This window comes from Zalophus californianus, chromosome 5 (genome assembly GCF_009762305.2).
Source record: "Zalophus californianus isolate mZalCal1 chromosome 5, mZalCal1.pri.v2, whole genome shotgun sequence".
In the NCBI taxonomy this organism is placed as follows: domain Eukaryota; kingdom Metazoa; phylum Chordata; class Mammalia; order Carnivora; family Otariidae; genus Zalophus; species Zalophus californianus.
The window spans coordinates 59,625,300-59,638,299 of NC_045599.1; the positions used below are offsets into that span (position 1 = coordinate 59,625,300).

The 13,000-nt window shown below is 38.7% G+C and overlaps 1 protein-coding gene across 1 annotated transcript in view; it reads right to left on the minus strand.

The window, feature by feature from the left end:
* The window catches only part of DMGDH (dimethylglycine dehydrogenase), a 65,821-nt gene that overhangs the window by 14,183 nt on the left and 38,638 nt on the right, over positions 1-13,000 (minus strand). Inside the window, exon 14 of the mRNA XM_027606860.2 lies at positions 10,606-10,665. Coding sequence (XP_027462661.1) covers positions 10,606-10,665 — 60 coding nt within the window. The remainder of the gene's footprint in view (positions 1-10,605; positions 10,666-13,000) is intronic.

Consider the following 13,000-nt stretch of genomic DNA (forward strand, 5'->3'; position numbering starts at 1 on the left):
TTTCCACTAACATTCCACATATGTTTATAATGACTACAATTTCAATATCTCTTTATTAGCAAAATGTTAAATTATTAGTGTAGCAACTTAAGTCTGTTATTATTGGCTAGAAACCAATACTCCCACCTACACGGTTTTCATTCTCTGCTCTCAGCAATGTAAAAGAAAATTCACCTAACATTTTCTAACCAAAATCACTCATCAGTTAAGTATTCTTTCTCAAAAAAGTCTTTAATAAAACTAGAAAAGCGACCCTCTTAACTAAAAGAAAGCAGGGGATGAACAGAAACCTGGAGAAAATATTTAAAATATTCTTTCTAAGCCAGGCCAAGAATTGGGTTAGTTAGCATTCAAACCAAACTAGATTTTTCAAAACTAAAATAGCCTCCATTACATGTACGTTATGACTTTTACTAGATTCAATTTTAATGAGAATATTTACTTTTCATCTTTTGAGTCTAATAATCCAAAGGAAAACCATGGACTGGAATGGACCTGTGGCTTTGGTAGATGTACTTTATGTTTAAATGCATTACCAATAATTATGATATAGACTTTTCATAATAGTTTTCACTTCTAGACTAGAGTGAAGAACAATTGCCCATTTGGTGTTTTAAGTATAGCACTCAAGCCTAAATGCAAAGTAAATAATTATTAAAGGAAGCAGGAAAACCGTAAATAAATGAGGCTTCAGGGGGTGCCTGGATGGCTCAGTCGGTTGAGCATCCAACTCTTGGTTTCGGCTCAGATCGTGATCTCATGGGTCATGGAATCTAGTCCTGCATCAGGCTCTGCACTTGGCATGGAGTCTGCTTGGGATTCTCTCTTCCTCTCCCTCTGCCCCTCCCACTTGTGCTCATTTTCTCTCTAATAAATAAATCTTTAAAAAAAAAAGAAGAACGAAAGAAAAGAAAGAAAAGAAAAAAGAAAGAAAAGAAAGAAAGAAAAAAGAAAGGAAAGAAAGAAAGGAGGCTTCAGCAGGGGATCCAAGATCTTTCTTGCTGGGGTCTTCAAAAAATTCACAGGATTTTTTTCTATTGTTTTCCCTGGATACTTTTAGATTCAATTCAGTGAGATGGACGAAACTCAGTCATTAAGCATCTGCCTTCGGCTCAGGTCATGATCCCAGGGTCCTGGGATCAAGCCCCGCATCGGGCTCCCTGCTCTGCAGGAAGCCTGCTTCTCCCTCTCCCACTCCCCTGCTTGTGTTCCCTCTCTCGCTGTCTCTGTCAAAAGATAAAATCTTTTTTAAAAATTTTTAAAAAATGAAAAGTTGGGTTAATGTTTGAGTATTCATAAATGTAATTCATCACTTGACAAAGTAAAAAATAAAAACCATATGATTATGTCCATAGATGCAGAAAAACATTTGCCAAAATTTCATGTCCTGATTAAAAACAAAACTTTTAGCACTAGGAATAGAAAGGAATGCCCTCCACCTGGGTGGCTCACTTGGTGGAGCATGGTGACTCTTGATCTTGGGGTCATGGGTTCCAGACCCACACTGGGTATAGGGCTTACTTACAAAAAAATTAAAAAAAAAAAAAAAGGAACTTGGAATAGGGAAGGGAAGCAGTGAGAATAAAGTGAAATAAAAATTTAGTATTATCTGTAATATGTTAACATTTAAATCAAAAAAATAATCAAAACAAACACAAAAATATTAATAAGTGATAAAACTAAATACTGGTTATTACTGATCATTTTTATACTCAAACTTTCTAGATTAGTATTTCTTTTAATATTATGATATATATAAATATGTTATGTAAAGAAATAATTGGAATACTTTTCTGTACTGTGAATTGGATTCTACATTTTAAACTGATTATAAAATTCAGTGAGAAAAGATAAAACTGTTTTCTTTGGCATTATGGACCTAATAAGATACCCCACTTATTAAAACCCCAAATCCCAGAAATATTATAAAGATTTAATAAGTTATTGGGGACTCGGATGTTTGTTATATTATTTTCTACTACTTTATGCATATTTTGATATATGTTATAATGACGTTTTAGCAAAACAGTAATTCAGAATAAAAAAAAGAAAGGAATGCCCTCAACCTGATAAAGAGCATCTATGAAAAACCTACAACTAACATCATATTCAATAATGAAAGACTCAAGGCTTTCCACCTAAGATCAGGAACAAGTAACAATTCTATTTAACCGTTCAAAGTTCAACCAGTGGAAGTATTAGTCAGTAAGGTAATGCAAGAAAAAAAAAAGGCATCTAAATTAGCAAAGACAAAAACTATTTGTACACAGCATGACTGTCCATGTAGAAAATACAATGGGGTCTACAAAAAATACAAAAAAGTACTAGAACTTCTACTGAGTTTAGTGAAGTTGCAGAGTACAAGATCAATATATAAAAACCAACTGTTTTCTTTATATTAGCAGTATACTGAAAATTAAAATTACCATGTAAAGAGTTATCAATATGAAATATTTAAGGATAAACCTTTAAAAAGATATGCAAAGTCTGCAAACTACAAAATATTTTTGAAATTAAAAATTACCAAAGTAAAGGGAGAGATATAGCTTGTTCATGAGTTGGAAGACTTGAACTGACCTACGGATGCAATGCAATTCCAGTCAAAATTCCAGCAGGATTTTTTTGTTTTTGATAAATTGACAAGCTGATGCTAAAATTTGTGGAAATTCAAAGGACCTCAGAAAACTAAAACAACCTAAAAAGAACACAATTGCAAGGCTACCACAACCTGATTCAAGCTACAGTAATCAATACAATATGCTATTGGAAACAAGAAAAACCTATAAGTCAACAGAGTCCAATAAGAGAGTCCAGAAATTGTCCTCAACACATATGGACTTTAAATTTGACAAAGGTAGGGCGCCTGGGTGGCTCAGATGGTTAAGCATCTGCCTTCGGCTCAGGTCATGATCCCGAGGTCCTGGGATCGAGTCCCGCATCGGGCTCCCTGCTCCTTGGGAGCCTGCTTCTCCCTCTGCTTCTCTCTCTCTCTCCCCCCCTTCTGTCTCTCATGAATAAATAAATAAAATCTTTAAAAAAAATAAAAAATAAAAAATAAATTTGACAAAGGTACATAGGTGATGCAGTTCAGAATGTGCATTCTTTTCAACAAATGGTACTAGAAACTCCATGTCTATATGCTAAAAAATAACTTCAATGCCCGTCTAGAACTAGATACAAAAATTAACTAAAAATATATAATAGGCCTAATCATAAAAAGTTGGTAAGACCTCTAGGAGAAAAACAGCAAAAAATTTTATGACTGGGTTAGGCAAAGATTTCTTAATACAACATCAAAAACATAATCCATAAGAACAAGTTTATTATAACTTTAAAAATTGAAAAATTAAAAACTTCCGTTCTTTGAAAGCCACTATTAGATGATAAGACAGACTAGGAAAAAATATTTGCAAAGTATGTGTCTAATAAAGGACTTGTACCTAGGATACATTAGGAATTTTCAAAAAAAACAACCCTATGAAAAATAAGAGACCTGACCAGACACTTCAAAAAGGAAGAAACAGGAATGGTGGACAGGCACATAAAAAGATTTTCAAAATCAAGTCATTGAGGAAATCAAATCCATGGGACCCATCTACTTATCTCATCGAGTATGGGAAGTTAAGAAGACTAACCATGACAAGTGTTTGGTGAGGATATGGTGGAGGAACTGAAACTCGAATGGACTGCTGGTGGGAATATTAAATATAAAATGGTACACCACTTTGTGCAACAGTTCCTTAAAATGTTGACATAACATCTGCCACTTTATTCAGCCATTACACTCCTAATTACCCAAGAGAAAAGTGCTAAGCTGGAAATAACCCCAAAGTTCATCGAGTGTGTAAACAAACTGTACTAATACACACAATGGAAACCTACTTAGTAGTAAAAGGAAGGAATTATTGATACATATAATACAGATGAGGCTCAAACTAATTGTGCCAGAAAAAAAATTAAAAAAAAAAAAAAAACTAATTGTGCCAGAGTGAAAGAATGAAGACCAAAACCAAAGTAAATATTGTAGGATTCCATTCACGTAAGACTCCAGAGAACGCAAAGTGGTGTATCGTGACAAAAAGTTCCTTGGGGAGTAGGTGGGGGTGTAGGGAGGGTTGGGAGGTAGGGACTGCAAAGAGACCTGAAACAACTTCCGGGGGTGTGGGACGGGTTCACCGCCCTCAGTGGTCAGGGTTTCACACGTGTATACTTGCATTAAAACTTAGCAAATGGCACACTTTCACTATGTCCATTTATTGCATGTTTAATTAAGCTGTTAAAAAGTAATTAATAAAAGCAATCTAAAGAATTACTTCAATTTATTCCTAGATGAGGGTTTCCATAGACTTGCAGATTTTAAAGCAGGCAGCTGAACAGCACATTTAAGCTTTTAGGGTAGAAACAGAGTATTGTTTCCTATCAGAAATTGGATGTATAGGAGGATACTGATTCAATGGCTGTTAGTTTAATACACTCTTGGCAAATGTTTCATGAATGATAAACTCTCTCAGCCTAGGTTTTACTTCTTTTTTTCTTTCCTTTGGTTTTTCCTTTATCATTTAGCGATGGAAATGAGTAGGGGAATAAGGATGGCTTAATTAAATGTCACAGTTCATATGGACACCATACCAGAGTCTTCAACTACTCTGCTAGGTGGTACTTCATAGGTTTTTAGACTTATAAGGGAGCCCTCATTTTATAGACTAGCAGTCTCAGGAGCAAAATGAAATTAAATGGCTCTCCCAAGGCCATGCAGCTAGAATTTGGTGACCTTTTAAAAAAATCATTTACTGCTCAACTAAAAAAAAACAAAAATAAAAAACAAAAAAATGCACATGCACAAGAGAGCTACATAGATTTGGGGCAGGATATATTAACTGCACCCTAGCCAGAGGATGGCACAGATTTACTTACTTCCAGTTCACTACAGATTCTATAGCGCCTTCCTCTGACCAATCCAGCTGTCTTGCCATTCTCCTGTTTACTGACCAGAGCACAGCAGGAGTAAGGCTAAAGAACTGAGAGAGTGGTTGTCAATCTTCACTGTATAATAAAACCAAGAAACACAGACCCTACCCCCAGAGTTAATCCAAATGGTTTGGGGGTAGGTCAGTGTTCTCAAACTTGAGCGAGCATCAGAACCACCTGGAGGGCTTCTTAAAACGGGTTATTGGGCCCCATCGCCAGAGTTTCTGATTTGGGGATGGTACTCAATGACGTGCATTTCTAACCAATCCCTAGGTAACACGGGTGCTGGTAGTCTGTGAACCACACTTGAGAACCACTGGAGGAAGGGCAATTTTTAAGTTCTCCATGATGGTAATAATATACAGCCCACTGAAAAGCATTGGTCTAGCACAGTCACCCTCAAGCTTCTTTAGAATTACCTAGGGAATTAAAAACACAACAAAACACTGATGCCTGAATCGCTACCTCGAGAGATTTTTAAATTGATCTGGGTTGCAGCATGAACCTCAGATTTAAGCATTACATGATTTAAAAGACATACTCCAGATGATTCTAACGTACAGCCAAGACTGAGAGTCACTGAAAATTTTCTGCCTCAATCCCTATTACCATAATACCTAAAATTTCCCCAGAGTTGGGTACTTACACCATGCATTAGAAATTCCTTTCTAACTTGTTTGTGAACAGTGATTTATTTCCACTTTGATGTTTTAATAATGTTAACACTTACTGAATTGTAAGAATGTAGTAAGCCTGGTGATGCTTTGCCTCTTTTTGTTTTGCTTACTAGTTATGCTTCAAATAATTTTTCCTCAAAGAGAAATGCTGTATTTTCTATGAACACTGACTTCTACCTTGCTGTTACTGATGTAGGAAAAGATGTTAGGGTTCAAAGCTGACAGCCAGGAAAGAATTCTTGAGACGTGTTTGGTGCAAAAAGGTGGTTTTATTAAAGCACAGGGACAGAACCCGTAGGCAGAAAGAGCTGTGCTGGGGTCATGAGGAGCGGCCCATTATATACTTTCAAGTTGGGAGGGCACTTGGGTGGCTCAGTTGGTTAAGCAACTGCCTTCGGCTCAGGTCATGACCCTGGAGTCCTGGGATCGAGTCCCGAGTCAGGCTCCCAGCTCTGTGGGGAGTCTACTTCTCCCTCTGACCCTCCTTCCTCTCATGCTCTTTCTCAAATAAATAAAATCTTTAAAAAAAAATGTTTTATATACTTTCAAGTTGGGAGGGGGTTAGGGATAGCATAAGTCTCTAAGGAATTTTGGAAGCAAGGTTTCCAGGCCCTTGAGGGGGTTAGCTATTGTTGGGAAAAGGTCATTTATTACTGTTTAGTAAAAACTCAGTCATGAGGGGTGCCCAGGTGGCTGAGTAGGTTAGGCATCTGCCTTTGGCTCGGGTCATGATCCCGGGGTCCTGGGATTGAGCCCCGCATGGAGCTCCTTGCTCCGTGGGGAGCCTGCTTCTCCCTCTGCCTGCCACTACCCCTGCTTGTGCTGTCAAATGGATAAACAAAATCTTAAAAAAAAAAAAAAAAACCTCAGTCATGAGATATATCAGTGGGTCATTTGCTTGGGGGATGATTGCCAACATGTATCTTGGGGGGTAGAGATAAAGGAAGTTTCCAAAGGGATTTTTATATGTTAAAGTAGACTTACAGGGTCCTGGAGGTTGGGCTAAGATTGGCTTTTGCCCTTAGCAAAGAATTAACATCGAGGCAGCTGAGTCCCTAGAGGAAGGTCACTCTGCCTGTTCCACGGACTTGTCAATGGGTTGTAGATAGTACGGAAATTTAATCATTTTTCTTTTGCCTTTGTTTCCCACATCAGTTATCATGACTTTATTCTGTTTCTACTGGTTAGAAGCCTATGATACAGTAAGTGAGGGAAAAAACGAAACTGGGGATGGAGGATATCTTTTAAAAATTCTCCTAATCTGCTCAAACATGTTATATTTGTACTTCAGTCTCTGAATCTTGGCTGAGGTTCTCTCTAAATGAACAAAGATTCAGTATTTCCAAGAGGAAAATTCCAATACTACGTATGATTCCATCCTAAGGCAGCTGACTTTTGCTCGTGGTTAATGCCCTTTATTTCTAACTAAAAAAAACAAAAACAAAAACAAAAACGAGAACCACTAATTTTTCTGAAGAAATAGCTTCTTTTGGAATTACAATACCATTAATAATGATGATATAAGTTGTTTCAGGTAAAGGGATTTTAGTTGAGGAGATTTCAAAATATCTATTCAATTCTTTTTGCCAGTATCACAGCTCTAGTTAATGGTTCCTTCCCAGGCTCTGTGCTCACTCTCCACAAGATGGCACTGTTGTGTATGGCTACACGACCCTGCTGGAGCCCACTGATGGTTTCAGAATATTAACAATGTGTCCTACAGTTTTAGTTCCTGAAATACCATTCATTTCAAGCCTCCTGAGATTGGAGAGCCATCAGGATTTAGGTCTTCAGAAACTGTTAGACCTGCGGTCTCGCCAGGTGTTTAATAAATAGTACTTCCTCAATGTTGACCAGGAAGAAGAATGCTCCTAGCCCACGCCACCGGAAGGCTGTAGCTTAAACGACTCTCAGAAGTAAGGCTGGCAAGTACCACGCACTGTCTTCCTTGGCCATCTAAGATTTCTCAATACTCCATTTTTTTTTTTCCCTTACTCTCCTACCGGTTTTGACAAGAACACAGTTCTCTCTAAAGACGCCTGATGGCCCATCTCCTCAGCCACCCATTTTCCTTCTGAGTGTGGCTAAAGGGGCTACACAGATCCTACAATAAAATACGAAATCAGTTACAACAAAAACATGACCGTGGGAGGCATTAATCAATAAAATGTAATGCATGCATATTTTAGGATTATGTTGCCAGAAAAACATGGCTGGGCAATTATTCAAGGCTGATTAGCCTAGGATGGGAAAGGACCTTGTTGGGGAAAGTGGTAGGTGAGAAAGCTCTACGGTGAGGTCAGAGGTCACTTCACCTCTCTGTGCTTCTGTTTCCTCTCCCTCAAACGAGGTGGTACTGAGCCATCTCCGGGGGCCCTCCTTGCTCCCACACAGCCTGTATCCTACAGTAATTTTCTTCCTATTATGGCTTATAAACACTTAAGGGCCAAGCAGGGAATTCTATACATTTGCTTCAAAGGGAATGAAAGAAAAGGATTTTAAACACTTGTAAAACACTAGGATTTTCTTAAATTTTGTTTTTATTGGTATCTTTCTGGAATATCAACATTCCTCTGTCTTAGCTACTGCTTCAGTTTTCATAGATCATGAACTTTCCAAAGCAATTTGAACTCGCATTATATATTCTTTATAATGTAGTTTGAAGCCAGATTGGTAACATTTTTGTTTTTAGGCACAGAATGGAATTATTAAGTTACACAGTGTAGCTTACAATGTTAGCTTTTCAGAAGCCTGTTTCATATTATAGACTGCTACAAAACAAAGGTGAAGTTGTTGTGAAACCACTGTATTGGATCTGGACGTCGTGGATTCAACCTAGTCGCCAGTCCTGGAAATTGGCTAGTGTCAATAGGGTAACCACGAACCACCCGAGTCCACATAATTGAAAGAGACTAGCTCAGGTCCAGGTCCTTGGGCTGCATGGACCCTCACCCCATGACAGCATTAGAAATGAACTCTGTGACACCAAAATGAGAACCAACAATCCAGAAATCATAAAAAGCATACCATAAACCAAAATCATTATCTGTTAAACAGCTTAGTTCTGAGCTGGGCTTTGGTTAAATAATTTAAAGGAACTAATAAATACACAATCCACACCTGCTTATAATCATAAAGGGAGTTTCAAAAACCCAATTTCAACACAAAGAGCTCATTTATCTATGCCTTCTCCCCAAACAATAATACCCAAACACTGTGAAGCAAGAGAGTCAGTTATCTATTTACCTATTGGTGACCAACAACAGAACTTTAGTGCTTTCAAGAGTCAGGCCATTTTTATCCTTGTTTTAAACAGCTAAACCAAGACTTCTGTTATCAGAAGGAGCAATCTGCTGCAAAGGTCTGCCCAAATTCCAAGCACCTGCTTTCTCTGGTCTGGAGGCAGATGGTACATCATAAAAATAAAAGTCATAGGGAAAACGTACAGAAAGATATTCCCTTTAAAACCCTTAAGGAGGTTCTCTTTCCTAAAACCCAATACTATAAATATACATGATTATGTTAATAGCTTAGCTCAGAATTTGGGAACTTGAGGCAGGAGCATTAAAAAAAAGTTTCCTTAGCCTGACTCATATGCATGTGGTCACATAGTTCCACAGAATGGGAAAACGGCCTTTACTTTCGCTTACTGGCACCTCAACAGGACAGTTTATTTCTGGAATTCTAACAAGTATCCCACACAGCAACAGCTGTTGTCCTCTCCAATATTTCCACTAACTGCATCGCTGTTAAGTTCTTTTCCAGTAACTAAGACACTACTCGGTGGGTGTTTGAGTCAGCTCAGGCTGCTGTAACGAAATATCACAAACTAGGTGGCTTTAACTACGGGAAATTATTTCTCACCATTCTGGGGGCTGGAAAGTCAAAGACCGAGGCGCTGGCCAATTCAGCTCCCCCGTGAGCGTTCTCTTTCTGGTTCGCAGCTACTTTATCACCGTGGCCTCACAATGCGGACAGAAAGCGAGCCCCGCGTCTTCCCGTTCTTGTGAGAACACTAATTCCATCGTGGAGACCCCACCTTCATGATTTCACCTAAACCTGATTACCTACCAAAGGCCCCACCTCCAACTAGCATCACATGGGGATTAGGACTTCAACATAGGAATTTTCGAGGGACACAGTGATTCAGTCCATAACAATAGGATCACTTCATTTATAACTTTAGGACTTGTACAGATGACCTAGGTGGTGATAAATGTGCTTTCCCACAATAATTATGTAGGATGGTGCTTCTCAAACTAGGTGCATCAGAATCCCCTGCAGCTAATTAAAACACAGGTTTCTTGGCCTGACTCCCAGAGATTCTGACTTAGCAGGTCTGGGGTGAGATCTGAGAATTTGCATTTCTCACAAGCTCCCAGGTGATGCTGATGCTCTGTCTGAGGCCCACACTTTGAGAACTACTAATGTAGGGATTCCCTTTGGACTGTTAATATCAGTTATCATATTTGTATTGGCTTCTCAGTAAATACCCATTTTCTGCTGAACACATTTGAAATGTTGCATTTACATATAAAAGTGCCTAATAAGCAGATGGATAGATCTGCTGAGGGGAAGCTGCTTTATGCTGTGAGCACCCAGGGAGGGAAAATTAATGCTGTATTTTTGATGAGTTAACGTGTGACTTCACAAATCACCAGGATTGATAAGAATGCCTACTGACATCTTCTCCTTAGTAATTTTTATCCCAGAATTTAGATTTAGTCTCTAAAGTTGCTGGATTCTGCTATCCTACATCTACAAGCACACTGCAATAGTTTGAACTGATACCTAATTTTGACAAAAGCTCAATACAAAGCACCTGAGCAATGCTTAGTATTTATGTTCAACTCATTTGTCCTATAATCACACTTGGTTAAATTTTAAAGCATGGCTCTGTCACAAAACAGCCTCATAATTTTAAGAATTACTTCAAGAACACTTTGGAATATAAACATACCTTGTTTAGCTTTATAAAATATTCCAGTCCAGCTTCCAAGGGATTTGTATCACAGTTCATCTAAGAGGGAAGCACATATTTTTTTTAAAAAGATTTTATTTTCAAGTAATCTCTACCCCCAACGTGGGGCACGAACTCACAACCCCGAGATCCAGAGTCAGGTATTCTACTAACTGAGCCAGCCAGATGCCCCTGGACACATTTTAAATCTTAGATGAGTGAAAATCATTTCAGTAACATCACCTTCATATGTTCTTTTTTTAGGGAAGAGAAACACTTTTGGATTTTGAACATAGATTCTGAAAGGAAAGTTATAGACTGGTCTTTAAAGTAATTTTAATTTAATTTAATTAATTAATTAATTTATTTATTTATTTATTTATTTATTTGATTCATTCGAGACACACACAGAGAATATGAGCAGGGGGAGAAGCAGAGGAAGGGGGAGAAGTAGGCCCCCTATTGAGCAGGGAGCCCAACGCGGGGCTCGATGCCAGGACCCTGGGATCATGACCTGAGCCGAAGGCAGATGCTCAACCATCTGAGCCACCCAGGTGCCCCTAAAGTAATTTTTAAATCTAAAATTGAAATGTAGCCCATCAGGAAATATTATCATTGGAATAACATATTAGACCCTAAAATTCAGTTTGTTCCCATGGCTCTTTTACTAATAAATATCTGAGGGATACCATGACATACTGATCCTCCCCAAAATAAGACTCTAATATGTTCTTATATAATAGTGTTAAATAGCTAGGTCTTGAAAAGTTATTAGGTAATTTACTTATCTTACAATTAGCCAGGAATCAGGACAAGCGGAGGAGAAAGCCGATGGTAGGAAAATGGGCTTCGACAGAGTTCAAGAAAGAGAAAAGGAAACAGAGATTGAATCTCAGCCTTTTCATATATGGTTGAGTAATTACAATATACTTGAAGTTGAAGCTAAAGCCACTCTTTGGGACTAGATCTGAAGTTACTGGGTTTTGTTTGTTTTGTTCCCTTTTGCACCAAGAGAACTGGTTGAAACTCCATAAAAAGCAGCCAAACTTTTTTAAAAAAACAACATAGCATTCATATAAACCAGATAAGTAATATAAACTTGTTTTATATGATATAAAATTTGGTCTCTCATACTTCCTAATCAATTTGAGCAACTCTAAACTTATTTTTTTATCTGCTCAAAGTTTCAGAATTTCTTTAGGAAAAAAAATGAAAACAAAGCACAGAAGATTGCTGTGATACCACTAGAGGGCGTGCTGGCACTGCTGGGAAATCAGAGGGACGTGGGAGGAAGAAGCGCTTTTCGGAGTTGGGCTTGGGGAGAGGAAGGAGGAGAAAATGAAAGGCGGGAGGGTGGAGAAATGGCTAACTCCCAAAGGCTGCATCTGCTGCTTCATTCCTTGAGGAGTGTGGGGATAGAGCTGTCCTCTACTTCTCTCCCCGCGGCAGCCTCATCGAAGGCCCTCGCTGTAGGCTGAGAATCCCCTAGCAGAGCACTTCTCCTACAAAAAAAAATGGCAACTTGCCCCAAAGCCCTGATTCTTTCAGTGGCTCCTGGAAGCTGCCTCTGCACCTAGAAGCCCATTTGCTCCTGCCCACAGTCTGGATGTCCCAAGGGCTTTGTCTATGCTTTCAAACCCACCTTGCCCTCCAATTAAATTCATTACATGCTAGGAATTTTATCTAATGTCCCTGATAACTTTGTAGGAGAAAGAGAATCTTCATTTTAGGGGCGTCTGGGTAGCGAAGTTGGTTAAGCGTCTGCCTTCGGCTCGGGTCATGATCTCAGGGCCCTGGGATGGAGCCCCATATCGGGCTCCCTGCTCAGGGAGGAATCTGCTTCTCCCTCTCCCTCTGCCCTTCCTCACCCCCCAACTTGTGTTCTCTTTTCCTCTCTCAAATAAATAAAATATTTAAAAAAAAATAAGATAATCTTCATTTTATAGAAAAGTAAACAGAGGCTCTGGAGGGTTAAGTCCATGTAGCTAACATGTGATGGAGGATAAATTCAAACCCAAGAGACCCCATTCTGAAGTATATCCTTACGTCACTTGTCAGGCCTGAAACTCAAAGAAACAACTTCTAAGGAAATATGAAAAAATGAAGGGGTCCAGAGATAGCCTGCCATTGGAGATAGAACAGAGTTTGAACCAGAGTTTGGCCACTTCTGTGTAATCTGGACCAAGTTTACTGTTTCTCAATGCAATTGTGTATAGAATAGGGATAATTTAGATAACCCCATACCCCTTGCCTAAGAATCACCAATAATAACTTATTTAGGGAGAGCTGAAAGTAAAATAAATCATGCCTATGAAAATGGTGTGAAATTCTCCACACAGAAACCCTTAGTTCCAGTTTTCAATGGTGGAAGCAAGCTGGACCAACGTATCCTAGA